At 45.1% G+C, this 16,338-nt stretch overlaps 1 protein-coding gene across 1 annotated transcript; it reads left to right on the forward strand.

Moving 5' to 3' along the window:
• Positions 1-1,771: 1,771 nt before the first annotated feature.
• Rabif (RAB interacting factor) lies at positions 1,772-15,779 on the forward strand. Its single transcript, XM_028764765.1, has 2 exons — positions 1,772-1,920; positions 13,956-15,779. Exons 1-2 carry the CDS (start codon positions 1,795-1,797, stop codon positions 14,199-14,201), a joined length of 372 nt encoding a protein of 123 aa, XP_028620598.1. The 5' UTR covers positions 1,772-1,794; the 3' UTR covers positions 14,202-15,779.
• The last annotated feature ends 559 nt before the right edge of the window (positions 15,780-16,338 follow it).

Here is a 16,338-nt window from a genome sequence, read left to right on the forward strand (position 1 = left end):
TTGCTTTATGAGGCAAATGATATATATATAAGGCAAATAATGTCCTTAACCGTTACACTTCCCCCCCCCCACGTCTGTTTTGTCAGCAGTTCTTTCTGAAATTCAAGTGTGGTTATCACAGTACTTTTTTTAAAAAAATGTATGTATGTATGTATGTATGTATGTATGTATTAATGAATACACTGTTGCTATCTTCAGACACACCAGAAGAGGACATTGGGTCCCATTACAGATGGTTGTGAGCCACCATGTGGTTGCTGGAAATCGAACTCAGAACCTCTGGAATAGCAGTCAGTGCTCCTAACTGCTGAGCCACCTCTGCAAGCCCCCAATCACAGTACTTAATATAGAGCCAATTATTGGTAAATATTGATGTTTCTGTTCCCATAGATTTCCATATCTTTTTTTTTTTTTTTTTCGAGACAGGGTGTCTCTGTATAGTCCTGGCTGTCCTGGAACTCACTCTGTAGACCAGGCTGGCCTCGAACTCAGAAATCCTGCCTCTGCCTCCCAAGTGCTGGGATTAAAGGTGTGCGCCACCACCGCCCAGCAACCTAATGGTTAATTAAAATGATACCTAGTGGGGTCTGGAGAGATGGCTCATGGTTGAGTGCCCACTGCTGACTGTTCTTTCAGAGGACCTGGGCTGAGTTCCTAGCACTCATGTGGGAGGTTACAGCAGACAGTTAACTCCAGTTCCAGACATCTGGTGCCCTCTTCTGGCCTCCACAGGCACAAACACAGTGCACTTACATGTAAGCAAAATACACACACACACACACACACACAGATATATATATCTTAAAAAGAAAAAGATGGGTGAGCAGTGGTTGCCCATGTCTTTAATCCCAGCTGAGGTGGGCAGATCTGACTTGAGTTTGAGAACAGCCTGGGCTACACAGAGCAACCCTGCCTCAAAAAAACAAATACAGAGATAAAGACCTAACACCCTAAACAGAGCTGTTTCCTAATCCATGCTTCACTTGCAGTACATTGTTTCTGAAATCGTTCTATTAGATTTGAGTCTATGACCTTCTCAGGTTACTATTCTCACACAATGTGCATCATCATGTAATATGGGACTAATAGCAAGACTGCACATTCTAGAACAATTATCTGGCTTAATTCCCTCGTTCTGATGTCCTGGTCTCGTTCCCCAACAGTTTCACTAGAACTAATATTCTAGAGATACAAAGACCAGTTAGAAAGTTAAGAGCTGTGACTTTGGAACACCCTGGAACCTAGATCCATTGCAAACCTTATCTTAGTCTTGGTGCACTATACCCGAGGGCAAACCCTGTAAGGAAATTACGTTTTCATATAAGGAGCGCTTTGTTACCTAATAAATGGCCACTATTAGACACTAGGCTTAATGTTTTCACGCAACTTTTCCCAACACGAAATGTACTCAGCATTCTACATACTTCTTACATAGGAAGCAAATGTTTTGTAGCTAAATCTTGCTGAGGTGTGGCCTGACCCGGATTATCGCCATCTACTCACGAGGCAATGTAAATATCCCAAGAGTTAGTGGTAAGGCTAGTCATAGTGATTTGCTTAGGCCAATATTAAGGGAGGCCGGGTGACCGGGTATAGAGAAAAAGGATTGTCACAAGTAACTCTTCCGTCCGGTAATAGATAAAGGCGCCTGCGCAATAGTGTCCAGACGCCTGCGCAGAGGTACAGCGCGAAGCACCGGCGCCCCGCCCCGGCGGAGCCGTGCCAGCGTAGTTCCGGGTGAGCCAGCCCAGACCGCGCGTGCGCCGTTGTAGCAGATGCTGTGGCGGCGCGGCGATGGAACCCTGCGAGCTGCAGAACGAACTAGTGTCAGCCGAGGGCCGGAACCGGAAGGCGGTGCTGTGCCAGCGTTGCGGCTCTCGGGTGCTGCAGCCAGGGACTGCTCTTTTCTCTCGCCGGCAGGTAGGAAAGTGCTTGGTGCTGCTTAGAGTCGCGCCGTCCGGAGCGACCCAGCGGCTCCAGGCTGCTCCTGGTTCCCAGGTTTCCGGAGACCGCGCCCTTCCTCGCGCGTCTTAGCCCCGCCCCACGTGTCGAGGCCCCGCCCCACTGACTCGGCTGGCCACCGGGACCCGGGTGTCCTGGCACGGTTGCCTAGGCTCCTACGCTGTTCTTTCTCGCAGAGCCCTCCCTCAGAAGGTGCACCTGTCTTAGGCGGCCCACCCTCCTCAGGCCTTGGGTACCCTGCGCGAGCTGAGGGACGAACCCCAGCCTCCTGCTTCCTGGAGCTCTGGCTAACCTGCTGTATCCCGCAGGTGTATCTCCAGCCACCACTCGGTGTCGCCCCAGGACACCTAAGAATCACTTGATTCCCGTCCCACCGTAGCTTTCATCCATCTTTCAGTCCCTACCTACTTCCTGTCTCCTTTGCTGCTCCACAGGGGAGCTCCAGAATCAAGTTTAGTGGAGAAAATTCACAAGAGTGACTGCTAATACTCAACTTTCCTGGTCCCGTGAGATACAGTTCCCAAGATGACGCATTTCGAATAGATTTCGAAGGCTAACAATTCTTTTCTTGCAGTTAGGACTTTTTCATGTATTGCGCGCGTGTGCGTTGGGGGGGAAGGGGAAGGGGTTATAAACTTAAATTTTATTTAGAGTGAAAGAGAGAAAGCATACTGCTCATGAGAAGTAATCTGGAATCTGAATCCTAAGGGTTTTCCCCCGGATGTGTATGTGTGTGTGTATTTAGGTTTTTTTTGTTTTGTTTTTGTTGTTTGTTTGAGAGAGTCTCACTATGTAGCCTTGGCTGGCTTGGAACTTGTTCTAGACCAGGTTGGCCTTCAACTCAGAGATCCACCTGCCTGGCTGTGATTCCTCACTGCTGGGGATTAAAGGTATGTACCACTTACAGTAGGATTTTTTTTTTTTAAAGTTTTTCGAGACAGGGTTTCTCTGTGTAGCCCTGGCTATCCTGGAACTCACTCTGCAGACCAGGCTGGCCTTGAACTCAGAAATCCGCCTGCCTCTGCCTCCCAAGTGCTGGGATTAAAGACGTGCACCACCACCGCCCGGCTACAGTAGTATTTTTAAATAACTGTCTTAAACCACCATCACCCCAAAGAAAAAGTTGAAGAAAAAAAAATTTTTTTTTTTTCAAGACAGAGTTTCTCTGTGTAGCCCAGGCTGACCTGGAACTCACTCTATAGACCAGGCTGGGCTTGAAAAAAAATTATTCTGAACCTTTTGTTTGGTTGGTTTTTTTGTTTTTTGTTTTTGTTGTTGTTTGGTTGGTTGGTTTTTTGGTTTTTGGTTTTTCGAGACAGATTTTCTCTGTGTAGCCCTGGCTGTCCTAGAACTCATTCTGTAGACTAGGCTGGCCTTGAACTCAGAAATCCACCAGCCTCTGCCTCCCAAGTGCTGGGATTAAAGGCTTGCGCCACCACAGCCCGGCCCTTTTTTTTTTTTTTTTTTTTATTTAAGTGTAACATATCATCCTATTGGACAGTACAAACTGTAAATTGCTTTTCGACTCTCATTATAAATGATCTGTAAGAAGATGGTGGGCCACTAATTTTTCATGTGGTGAAGTGTCATGTACAAACAGTATCTGCTCCAAGAGCAGAAACATTTTCATAAAGAAGGAAAGAAATGTTAGTGTGTTCTTCATCTTGTGTGTTTTGATGACCTTGTCTGTAGTGTGGGTGAAAGTCCCTGTTTTAATAGGAAATAAACGAACAGGAAATAAAGTTCCCCATTTGTTTTGTAAAGTTAGTGGCCTTGTTGAGGGATGGTACTGAACTAGGGAATTGGATTCTAACCTGAGCACTTATTAACACTGGAAGAGTTGTTGACCCTCCATGAGCTTGCAATTGCTCATTCTGACTAAGTTGATGAGTGGGGAGGGGGTGTGGGTGGAAACTTGGAGCACTGTATGGGACAGTTTTTGCAGCTTGCCTGCCTGTGTAAACTGACAGAAACTTAAATGTTCCTGAATGGTACATGGTGGCCTGGGCCTTAGCACTTAGGGATACACAGTGAGGTCAAAGCCAAAAGGGATATATAATAAGATCCTATGAACTGAATAAATCTTTTTTTAAAAAGTCAAGAAGTTTTTAAAAGAAGTTTTGTGGTCAGGCGTAGTGGTGCACACCTTTGATCGCAGTGCTCTGTGAGGCAGAGGCAGGCAGATCTCAGTGAATTCGAGACATCCTGGTCTGCATAGTAAGTTCCAGGACAGCCAGGACTGTTAGGCAGAGATAAACTATCTCAAAAGACAGAAAAGACAGAAAAGGAAGAAAGGAAGGAAGGAAGAAGATAGTTTATAGTTAAAGTTTTTGTTTCATGTGTTTTAAATTGATGTTTTATGGAAGGGATCTTGTGAGCAAATTAAATTATATATTACATATCATATTTTGTTTCTCAACAGAGTACCCTTACAGAGAACAGATCATTTGGAGCACACATTTTTTAACTGAATCCCTGTAAAATGTCATCATAGCTCTTTAGTCATTACCCTCGACTGTTGAGAGATCGCCATGAGGCCGGTCCAGAAAAGCTAACGCTCGTCCCTCCTCAGGACGTGCTCCCAGGAGGTGGGAGGATGTGCTCCCAGGAAGTGGGAGGAAATATCTGAGCAGTTGGAGTCTCTGTAGACTGACTTCAATATAGAAAAAAGTTTAAAAACAAAAGATGCCCTCTCAGGCCTAGAGAGGTGGCTCAGTAGTTAAGATAGCACTGGCTGTCCTTGAAGTACATGCCAGGTGTCTCACAACTCTTTGTTGCTCCAGTTAATTGGATCCAGGAACTCCAGCATCCTTTTCTGCCCTCTGTGGGCACCAGACATGGGTATGATACACACACGCAGGCAAAACACTCAAAAGTAAAAATAAATAAATCTTTAAAATTAAAAAAAAAAAAGGTTCTTTCATCCCTTAAGTGAAGCTGGAGAGAGACAGAGCACGAGGAGGTCTGCTTAGAGGTGGTGTGTGGCGTTTTCACCTGTGAGGTAGTCTAGTGTAGTCTCCACATGGGAAAGCTATGAAAACCATCCCGCCAATGATGTGTGTAGGGCCCACTGATGAGTCTGCCTTCCATGTCATAGTCTAAGGCAGTATGTTTTCCAACTGGGAGTAAGTTTGTCCCTAAAGGGAAAAGTCTAGAGACATATAGGTATTTCCATGGTAAGAATTGGAAAGGGATATTACTGACTTTAGTAGGTAGGGACTAGGGCTGCTGCCTTGCATCATCTGGTGCCCAGGTTACCCCTCAGAGCTAAGAATTCTTTGGCCCAAATTTTAAGAAATTCTAAGGTCCAAAACCCCTAGACTCTACATTGCAAATTTCTGGCACCTCTGCCACCTCAGTTGACCTCCTCTTGGTACCTTTTGCTACTTATATCACTAGACTCTGAGGGCCTGTGTCCTATCCACATACATATCTTCTATTTCCAGACTGTGTAAACTTAGGAATAATTTGGTTTTAATAAAAGCTATTAGTCTGGGGTAAATAATGAGTTATTATTGATATACTGGATCAGAATTTTATGTTATTATTATCCCTTTGGTTTTTAAAGTCAGAGTCCTATAAAGCCATGCCAGCCTTGAATTCTCTGCAACTGAGGATGATCTTGAACTTAACAATCCTGGCTTACAGACATGGACACTGCCCCAGTATGTTTTTCTGGGTATTGCACTTATGACAGACTTTATGCTGGATCAGTATTTTGTTTGGCACCTTTTCTCCTGTTTGCAGCATCCAATCTGTGTTCTTTTTAGTCATAAAATTGGTTTCCCATATAAAATATTCATACTTTACTCACTCTCAGGACCAATTTCTGTCCTACTTTATTTTCTATGATTTGATAAAGGCTGGACCAGAAGCACTTGGAGAGGAAAAGGTTTATTTGGTTACATGTCCTGATTACAGTCTATTAATTGAAGGAAGCCAAGTCAAAAACTCAAGCAGAAGAGGGACCTGGAACAGAGACCATGAAGGAATGGTGCTTGCTGGCTGGCTCTCAGCAGTCCTGCCTCCCAGGCTCCCACACAACAGCCCATTACGCTCTGAGCATTCAGTGGCTTTCCCAACCCAGCATTCCAAACACTTCCACGGTCCTCCCCAAAACATGTTGATTACAGCAATAAGCTGCCCTCTGCTACTGACTTCTGTCTTAGTTTATTTCTGTGGCTGTGATACACACAGTCAGAAGCCATGGGAGGGGAACGTTTATAATATCTTAGAGCTTACAGTCCATTATGAGGGGAAGTCATGGCAAGAACCCGGATGCAGAGGCCATAGAGGAGAGCTGCTCTGGTTTGCCCCCATAGTTTGCTCAGCCTGCTTTTTATACAGCCCGGGACCATCTGCCTAGGCTGACACTACTTACAGTGGCCTCCTACATAAATGATTAATCAAGAAAAATGCCCCTTGACTTGTCACCAGGCCAATCTGATTGAGACATTTTCTCAATCAAAGTTCTCTGTTCCAGATGACTCTAGCTTGTGTCAAGTTGACAAAAAGCCACTCAGCACACTTTGGACCAGAACTGTTTCAGGATTCAGGGGTGGGATTTTGGAGGTGGGGTGGAGGAAGTTTTTGCAATTACACAGTGAAGTACTTTAGGTTTGGGAGACAAATCTAAACGTGGAATTCTTTTGTTTCACATCCATCATTCCACATAAGTTGAAGACAATTTGATGTATTTTTGGTGAGCCTTTATTTTGCTTAGATCCCACTCCATGACACCAAGTGTGGAGTTTTCTGCTCATGTCATGGCAGCACTTTTAAAAGTTTCGAACACTGGGGCATTTCAGGTTGGACTTGGGAACTGAGGAATTCAGATTTTTCACAATCTTTTAAATGTTCTTAATTATGTGTCTGCTTATGTGTGCATGTTTATGTGTATACATTACATGTATGCAGGAGCTCTTGGAGGTCAGAAGAGGGCTTTAGATCTCCTGGAACTAATTACAGGAGGTTCTGAGCCACTTTGTGGATTCTGGGGACCAAACGTTGATTCTCTGAGTCAGCGGGATGTGTTCTTAACCACTGAGCAATGTTTCCAGCCAGATTTCTAAAAATCTTCACTGAAGTTGTTGGCTAAGCTAAATAGAGACAGGTGACATTTCCTAATTTAAAATATAGTGTGTTTTAAAAACTGTTAAGTTTCGTTAGCCCAAACAGAGGCCATGAGTCCTCCCTGTAAATGGAAGCTCATGGTCAAGTGAGGAGAAGGGATTGAAAGGGAGACTGGGCCAGGTGCCACTCAGTCTTCAGTGGAAAGAGCAGAGTGGTCAGAGCTTGCTTCAGTGACCATGATAGGTTATCAAGTGGGAGAAACCTTGCAGGGATAAAGTGCTGAGGTACTGAAGGAACAGCTGGGAGCAAGAGGAGTGTCTCTTCCTTCTCCAGGTCTGGCAAGTGTGGACTGCTGGGGCAGGGGCTATGGTCTTACCCTGACCCTCACTCCTGTGCAAAGAAAAAGGGAAACTCCATGGAGCTTGGAAATTAGAAAAAAGATGACGATATGGAAGAGAGAGATGTTTGATCTTTTGTGGGAAGAGTAGAAGACTGGCTTGTAGGAAGGGAAGTGTAAACTGTGCTGGGGTAGAGTGGAGAGAAGACGCACTACTTACAAGCACCTGTTGCCTCCACCAATTCCCAGCACCAATACTGGCTCACAACCACCATAACTCCAGTTCCAGGGGATCCAACGCCTTCCTCTGACATTCACCGGCACCAGGCATGTGTATACATGAGCTGCTATACATAAAATAAAAATTAACTAAATCTAATATATATACACACACACACACAGTATTGGGTTAAGCATACTGGAACAGAGAGCCTGAGGGCAGTAACCAAAAACAGTTTCTTATAAAACCACACATGAAGTTAACAAATGAGGGAGCCAGGCAGTGGTGATGCACACCTTTAATCCCAGCACTTGGGAGGTAGAGGCAGGCGGATTTCTGAGTTCGAGGTCAGCCTGGTCTACAGAGTGAGTTACAGGACAGCCAGGGATACACAGAGAACCCCTGTCTCGAAAAACAGAAACCAAAACAAATAAATAAATAAATGAGGGGCACTATGTGGTATTTTTCCCAGGGAAATGAAAGCTTACATTCATGACAGACGTGTAATGTGTGTAGCAGCTGCACTCATTATAGCACCAAACCGGGGACAGCACAGGTGTCTCTCAGTGGTGAATGGAGCACTAGGCAGCTATAAACAGAGACGAACTACGCTTTGTTCTTTTAGTTTTTGTTTTGAGATAGCATCTCATGTGATTCAGATTGGCCTCAAACTTGCTTTGTAGTGGAAGGTGACCTTCAACTCCCCATCCTCCTGCCTCTACCTTCCAAGTGTTGGGATCACAACACCACCAGCAGCTTGATACAAACAACTTGAATGAGTCTACATTGAATTATGCTGGTGAGAAAGCCTCACTGGTGAGAAAGTCCTCAATGCTTACCAGCTTTATGAATCTATTTATATAAGAGTCTCTCTTGATCCCACTCCTCTGTTTATTTGGCACAGAGTCTCACTGTGCTTGGAAGGCTGGCCTGCAGTTTTATGTTACCCAGACTTGAAGATCTTGAAGATCTCACTGCCTTGATCTTTCCAGGGCTAGAATGAGGCCTCTCTCCGTCCGTCCGTCCGTCCGTCCGTCCGTGTGTGTGTGTGTGTGTGTGTGTGTGTGTGTGTGTGTGTTTGTGTGTTTAATGTTAGACAGGTCTCATGTAACCTATATTGACTTAGACTGCCCATGTACCATGTAGCTGAGAGGGTGACCTTGAATTCTCAGTGCTCCTGCCTGGCATGGACCACCAAGCCTATAGTTTATATTGTGCTGGGGACTAAATCTAGAGTTTGTGCATGCTAGACAAACAGCTCTGTAAGCTGATAGTTTGCTGTCCAGGCCAGCCTAGAACTCATAATTCTCCCACCATAGCATCCCACTTAGCTGGGATTATAGGTGAGCACTACTGTGCCAGGCAGGTCTCTATAACTTTTTTTTTTTTTTTGAGACAGTCTCTTTTGTGTAGACCAGGCTATTCTGGAGCTCTTATGTAGACCAGGCTGTCCTCGAACTCACTGAGACCCACCTGCCTCTGCTTCTTGGGTGCTGGGATTAAAGGCTGCACCACTACACTCAGTATGTATAACATTTTTGAAATGGGAAATTTTCAGAAATGAAGAATGAACCCATGGTTGCCAGTGGATGAGATTGAGGGGCAAGGCATTGATGGATGTGGTTAGGCCAGGGCAGCAAGGTTCCTGTGATGGCCCTATTCACTATCCTACCTGTAGTGATGAAAAACAATGGCATAGAGCTAAATATGCAGGCAAGTGAGCATAGTAAATGGGGAACCGAGGAGCCAGAGGCAAGAGGATCAGAGTTCAAGGCCACCCTGGGCAGGAAGACCTTAAGTGAAAAACAGCAACAAAACTCAGCCAGCCAGGGAGAGCCAGATGAGATCACAGGGTTGTGTCCTTGTTCTCTGGCTGTAAGAGCTACCAGGCAGCTGTGCAAGCTGTCATCACCTTCCAGGACTTAGGCTCAAGAAATTTGTATTAACTTTTTGTTGTTGTTTTGTCTTTTCTTTTTTTTTTTTTTCTCGAGACAGGGTTTCTCTGTATAGCCCTGGCTGTCCTGGAACTCACTCTGTAGACCAGGCTGACCTTGAACTCAGAAATCTGCCTGCCTCTTCCTCCCAAGTGCTGGGATTAAAGGCGTGCACCATCACTACTGTTGTCTTGTCTTTTGAGGCAGGGCCTCATTATGTATCTATCCCTGGCTCTTTGGAACTGGCTAGGAAGACCTGGCTGCCTCTGCCTCCTAAGTGCTGGGTTAACGGGCTCTGTGCTAACTAGTCCTTAAAAAATTTGTTTATTTGTGCCTTCGTTTATGGATGTGTGTGTGTGTCTGTGTGTGTGTGTTATGCATGTGTCTGCAGGTTCCCCCAGAGTCCACAAGCAAGTATCAGATCACGTGGAGCTGGAGTACAAGGAGTTTTAAGTCACCTGAAGTGGGTCCTGGGAACCAAACTTTAGTCCTCGGAAGAATGGCAGGTGCTCTTGGCTGCTCCCAAACTAGCTTTCTGGGTTTTGTTGTTGGCTTTTGAGACAGGGCTTCAATATGTAGCCCTGACTGACCTTAAAGTTCTCTACCTACCTCTGCTGAGACTAAAGGCATATGCCACTCTGCCCAGCTCCTTAGAGTTATTTCTCAACACTAAATATGAGCTTGTCGGGACAGTAAGTGAAACAAGCCAGTCAGAAAAGGACATGCACAGGCTGATCCCATGTACATGAAATGCCTAGAACTGCTTCTTTAGAAGACCAGTCGTTGCTGTTCTCAAGGCCAATGTGAGAGGCAGTTCAGTGGGACCATTTTCTCAGTTTGGGAAGATGAAGAAGCAGCTCTGGTGCTGGCTGTTGACTGTTGCAGTACAATCCTGTGAACATTCTTAGTTACTGAGGTATTCACAGAAGTGTGATGAGGACTGGGAGGTGGCTCAGCAGTCAAGAACACTTACTGCACTTCAGAGGTCCTGGGTTTGGTTTCAGCATCCATATTGGGCAGCTCAAAACCCCCTCTAACTGAAGCTCCGAGGGATCCGAGGGTTCTGACCTCCACAGGCAGACACACAAGTGGCATTCATTGACACAGATATACACATGTGCACATAATGATAAAAACACCAACCTTGTAAAGTGTTTAAATGGTCAGTTGTAATTTTACCACTCCACACATATACCAAAAAAACCAAACAAAAACCCCACACAAGTCAAACCAAACATGAATCTTAGCTATGTAAAGTAGTATTGCTTTAATATTTCTACTGTTAAGATTAATGTTGCTCCCCAAAACAGGGTCTCACTATGTAGCTCCTGCTGTGCTGGCACTCACTATATAGACCAGGCTGGCCTCCTGCCAGCCCCCACCTCTGGAGTTCTGGGGTCAAAGGTGTGCACCACTACATCTGGCTGTGATGATTAATCTTGTCAGTTTAATCGAGTCACCTAGGAGGTGACTAGAGTATCTCTGGCTCTGATCTGTGATGATTGGCTAATGAGAGCTCTGGGGTAGCCCGGTGGTGAATTCAGAACTTGTGTAGACTGTTGGTATCTTGTTACTGGGGTAATCTGCTCCCTGTCCCCTGTGCCACTCTGCCCACATGATGACGGACTGAGACTGTAAACATTCCGTGATCTATTGCTCTTGCAGAGGACTCGGGATTGGTTCCTGTCTTAGTCAGGGTTTCTATTCCTGCACAAATATCATGACCAAGAAGCAAGTTGAGGAGGAAAGGGTTTATTCAGCTTACACTTCCACATTACTGTTCATCACCAAAGGAAGTCAGGACTGGAACTCAAGCAGGTCAGGAAGCAGGAATTGATACAGAGGCCATGGAGGGATGTTTCTTACTGGCTTGTTTCCCCTGCCTTGCTCAGCTTGCTTTCTTATAGAACCCAAGCCTACCAGCCCAGGGATGGCACTACCCACAATGGGCCTTCCCCCCTTGATCATTAATTGAGAAAATGCCTTACAGCTGGATCTCATGGAGGCATTTCCTCAACTGAAGCTCCTTTCTCTGTGATAACTCCAGCTTGTGTCAAGTTGACACACAAAACCAGCCAGTACAGTTCCCAGTACCCACATATTAGCTCACAATCATCTGTATCTCCAGTTTCAGAGGATCTGATGCCCTTTTGTGACCTCAGCAGGTACTAGGTACAGACATGGTGCACATACGTGCATACAGTCCAAACAGTCATACGTATAAAATAAATAAATAGGAAGAAGAGGAAGAAACTGTGCATGCTGATGTCATTAATCCCAGCATTCGTGAGACATAAGCAAGCAGACCTCTGGTTTTGCATTAACCTAGTTTACATGGTGAGTTCAAGGTCAGTCAGCCTCATAGTAGACCCTGTCTCAAAAAAAGAAAAAAGAGAAAAAAATATGTTTGTATATGTTTTGCCTTTTAATCTCAGTACTCAGGCAGCTGTGAGACAGGAGGATGACTTTTGATCAGCTAGGGCAAGAGCAAGATGCAGTCTCAGAAGTATTGAGGGTGGAAAGCAGGTGATAGGGCAGCAGCCATGTAGAGGAGCAGGGTTAGTAAGCTTTGCTGGCATCACATTTTGCAGTATAGAGTGTGCATGCTACACACACAGGAACTCAAAGTGGTTGTTTGTGTGCATGTGCACACATGTGCTAATTGCTTCCAGCAGTTGTAGACTGAGAAGATATGTAGGTTGAAGTTTACAAGGTCTAGGGTACGGGGTAGGAGCTGGAGAGATGGCTCAGTTGTTAAGAGCACTTGTTCTTCCAGAAAACATGCGTTAAGTTCCCAGCACCCACATCCAGTGGCTCACAATTGCCTCAACTAGTTCCAGGTGATCTGACACCCCCTTCTGGCCTCCATAGGCTCCCCAAACGTAACATTGCATACATTTAACATATGCACACACAAAAGTTTAAAAAATATCTTGGAGAGAACATGTCAAATTCTAAAGTTAGGTTTTCTTTTTTATAAAGTTAATCCAATCCAGGAACAGGTACTTTAGTGGAGCAAGATAAACAACAAATTAATGAGACATTTTTAGGAGCTGGAGAGATGGATCAGCGGGTAATAGCATTTGCTGCTCCTACAAAAGACCCTGGTTCGAGTGCCAGAACACATAGTGTGGCTCTCAACCAACTATATCTCCAGTTCCAGGGAATTAACAGGCACGCATGTGATGCACGTACATACATGCATACACAAAATCTAATATGACATTATTCAGAAAAAGTGAGCATGGTATAAGGAAACTGATGAGTGTGATGAATATGTTTATATCTTAATTATGGGGTTTTCATCAGCACATACATGTGCCCAAATGTGGCAGACTGTGCACTTTACATATGTGCAAGTTATGCACCAGTGATTCTTCGTGTGCGTGTGTGTGTGTGTGTATGTGTGTGTGTGTATGTATGTATGTATGTATGTATGAGATAAGCAGGATGGAATTCATTCAGATTGTGGGTCAGAGACTTCCTGAGGTTATGTTTGCACTGATTACCAACCAACAAGGGACCAGCCAAGTTTGCAGACAGAACCATCTTACTGCTTGTTGAGGAAGCCAGGCAGCCGGTGTGGTTGACACTCAGTGAAGTGAGGGGAAACTAGACCATGGCATGCCATGACCTCCATGGACAGTGAAGCAGAGAACCCAGCTACTGAAGTGTCTTAGAGCAAACTTTCTGGTTTCCTTTCCCATCAGACTTTGCTGCAGACGTTGGTTATAAAGAAAAGAGTACACTGAAGCTGGCCTCACAGTGATGTAGTCAGAACATAAGGCCAGATTCAAACTAGCCTGAATACTCTACAACCTGAGAGCTAATAAATACGTCTATTGCATGGGAAGTTGTGGGCAGCTGTGACAATTTGTGGGGGAGGTGGAGAGGGATAATAGGGGAGAGGGTTTAGAGGTAATGTCACCATGAAGAGGTCCTCATATGATTTGGCCTACAGTTGCCAAAGCATCACAGGGAGGGAAGGAATAGGCCAGCAAAAGGACAGCTCTGAAAGCAGACACTGCTGACTAGTGCTGGGTGGTTTATATGTACACAATTGAATCAAGAAAGATACGGAAAGTGAAAATTCAAGAACAAAACAAAAACCAGGGCAAGCCATGTGTGCTGGGGGCAAGCCTTTGGTCCAAGTACTCAGGAGGCAGAGGCAGGTAAAGACCAGCCAAGGAATAGAAGACTATGTCTCTAAATAATAATAATGATAATAATAGTGGTAGTAATAATCAGGGCAGGCACTGAAAGAGCAGCCAGCATCCTCCTGCGTGCCCTGTTATGATGGCTGCTGTCTTTGTTATTTTCTCCCATTGCAGAAAGCCACTAGGCATCAGGGTCCAGTGTTGGCTCATGGGAGTGAAATGTGACCGGAGCCAGTTCAGCTTTTCTACCCTTATGTTCTCTCCCACTGCAGCTTTTCCTCCCCTCCATGAGAAAGAAGCCAGACCTGGCCGATGGCAGCAATCCTGATGGTGATCTCCTCCAGGAACACTGGCTGGTTAATGACATGTTCACCTTTGAGAACGTGGGCTTCACCAAGGACGTGGGCAACATCAAGTTTCTGGTCTGTGCAGACTGTGAGATTGGACCCATTGGCTGGCATTGCCTAGATGACAAGAACAGCTTCTATGTGGCCTTGGAACGAGTCTCCCACGAGTAACTGAGGGGATAGGGACTTGGCTCCACCCTGGCTATAAAACTCCCCCACAAGAACCAACACTGGACCTGGTGCATCAGCTGTGCTGGCAGACTTCTTGGTACTAATCTAAATGATGAGCACTGGTGTTTGCCCTTGAACCTGCAGAGGGCCGGTCCTGCTTCCGTCAGGCCTCAGAGAATGCCTCCCACTTAGTCCTCTCTGTCACAGCACGTCCTGAAGCCCTCTCCCCTGTTTGGAACATGGAAGAACATGCAACTACTCTACCAGTGTAGTCTGGTCCCTGGCACTCCGCCACCACACACACCATGACCCAGGGCTCTCTTCTCAACAAGAGCAGCATTTGTCTTTTTAGCCATGATGACAGGAAGGCAGATGCTCCCTCACTAATAGTTGAAAGTCCACTTTTTCTCATTCTAGAAGCCAAGTGTAATAGGGTGCACACCTGTAATCCTCGATCTTGGGAGGTAGAGGCAGGAAGGTCAGGAGTTCAAGGTCAGATTCAGCTACATAGCCTGGGCCAGGTGAGAGTTGTCTCAAAAAACATAAAGCATACAAGTATTTAAGAGTAACTTCATTGTATGTGACCTACTTGTTCACAGTAATTTATTCTTTTTAAAAGTAAAACATTTACAAATGTCAGTATTTAAACCTATTCAGAAACATTATTTTAGACACATTTTCAATACTGTGTTTGTGAGCCTTTCTTCTGGGTTGATAGTGGCATTTTATAGTGAAGATGAGCGTGACCCTTCTCCCCTCAGATCTTGATCTGTTTTCTTTTTTTATTAGCTCCTTGCTACTGCAGTCTGTGTTGTCAACCCTAAGGGAAACTGAGCCCTAGCTGTGTACCAGGCTCTCTTGAAATCAGAGTAGAGAGTGTAAGATATACAAGAGGTAGGCCTTAGCCAGTTCACACCTGGATTATTAGGAAAGACTTTTTAAATACAGGTGTCGGGGTCCTTGGGATTTCAGTTCACTTGGACTGTCGATCCCGACCCAGAATGCAAGCCTTTTCCACCGAGATTTCTATTGTTACAGACTCGGTGTCACCTTTTCTTATTAGCCAACTTAAATCTTCTACATGATTTCCAGTTACTTTGTCATTTCTCTTCTGGAGTGATTCAGTAGCTTAAAAGGACTCTGTATAAACAGGTTCAAATGCTGTGTCATCATCCCTTCCTCTGGGGGCCTGAATTGAGATAACTAAAGACCTCATTATTCCTCTAATGCCAGTGCTTAAGTAGTGAGAGCAGATCAAGAGTTCACGGTCAGCCTCAGCTGTATATCGAATTCAAGGCCAGCATGTACAACATGAGATCTTGCTTCAAATGAACAAACACAAAAAAAACAAGTAGGAACTGGAAAAATGACTCACAGTTAAGAATGTTTGCTGCTCTTTCAGAGGACCTGAGTTCAATACCTAGTACCCCCATGGGAGGTTCACAGCTGCCTATAACTCCAGTTCAAGGAGGTGTGCACCTTCCGGTCCCTGCAGTTGCCTGCACGTGTGGTGCACATACAGACAAGCAGGCACACACATACAAATAAGGAAATAAAAATTTTACAGATTAAACAATGGTTTCTTCCTTGGCATCTGTTTTCTGGGTGTTCTTCCCTCACTGAAGCTTTTAAGGGCTCTCCCTCTTAAAGTTCCTCTTAACCATGTCTTGGGCATAGTTTTACTGGCACCCTGCTCTATTCCTTCCCCACCCAGAGTCTGAATCGGCTCTAATCGGCAAAAGAGAGACCCTGTTTTCCAGACAGATAAGCACTTGAAATGTGGCATTTGCAGGAGGGCAGCTGAGGCGACCCACCTGTCAGAAGGAACGGCACAGAAGTCTCTAGGGACACATGACCACTCACTTCACAATTCAAGGACCTGAACTAAACTAGGTGTTTAATTCTGTCTCCCTTTAAAATCATAGAGATAATACATAGTCATTATAAGAATCCGTATGAAGTTTTAATTAACTCAGTTCCATCGGCCAGAGCTTGCCTGTGGTGATGTGTGCATCCTCAGGGTCTCTCTGTGTATGCAAATACAGTTTTCAAAGCAACCATGAGATCACACTGTCCTCGTTTATAACTTGTTTTCTACTAGACAGAATAGGGAACATCTTCCTCTTCAGTACTCCCA

Source organism: Grammomys surdaster, unplaced genomic scaffold (assembly GCF_004785775.1).
Source record: "Grammomys surdaster isolate TR1022 unplaced genomic scaffold, NIH_TR_1.0 145, whole genome shotgun sequence".
Lineage (NCBI taxonomy): Eukaryota > Metazoa > Chordata > Mammalia > Rodentia > Muridae > Grammomys > Grammomys surdaster.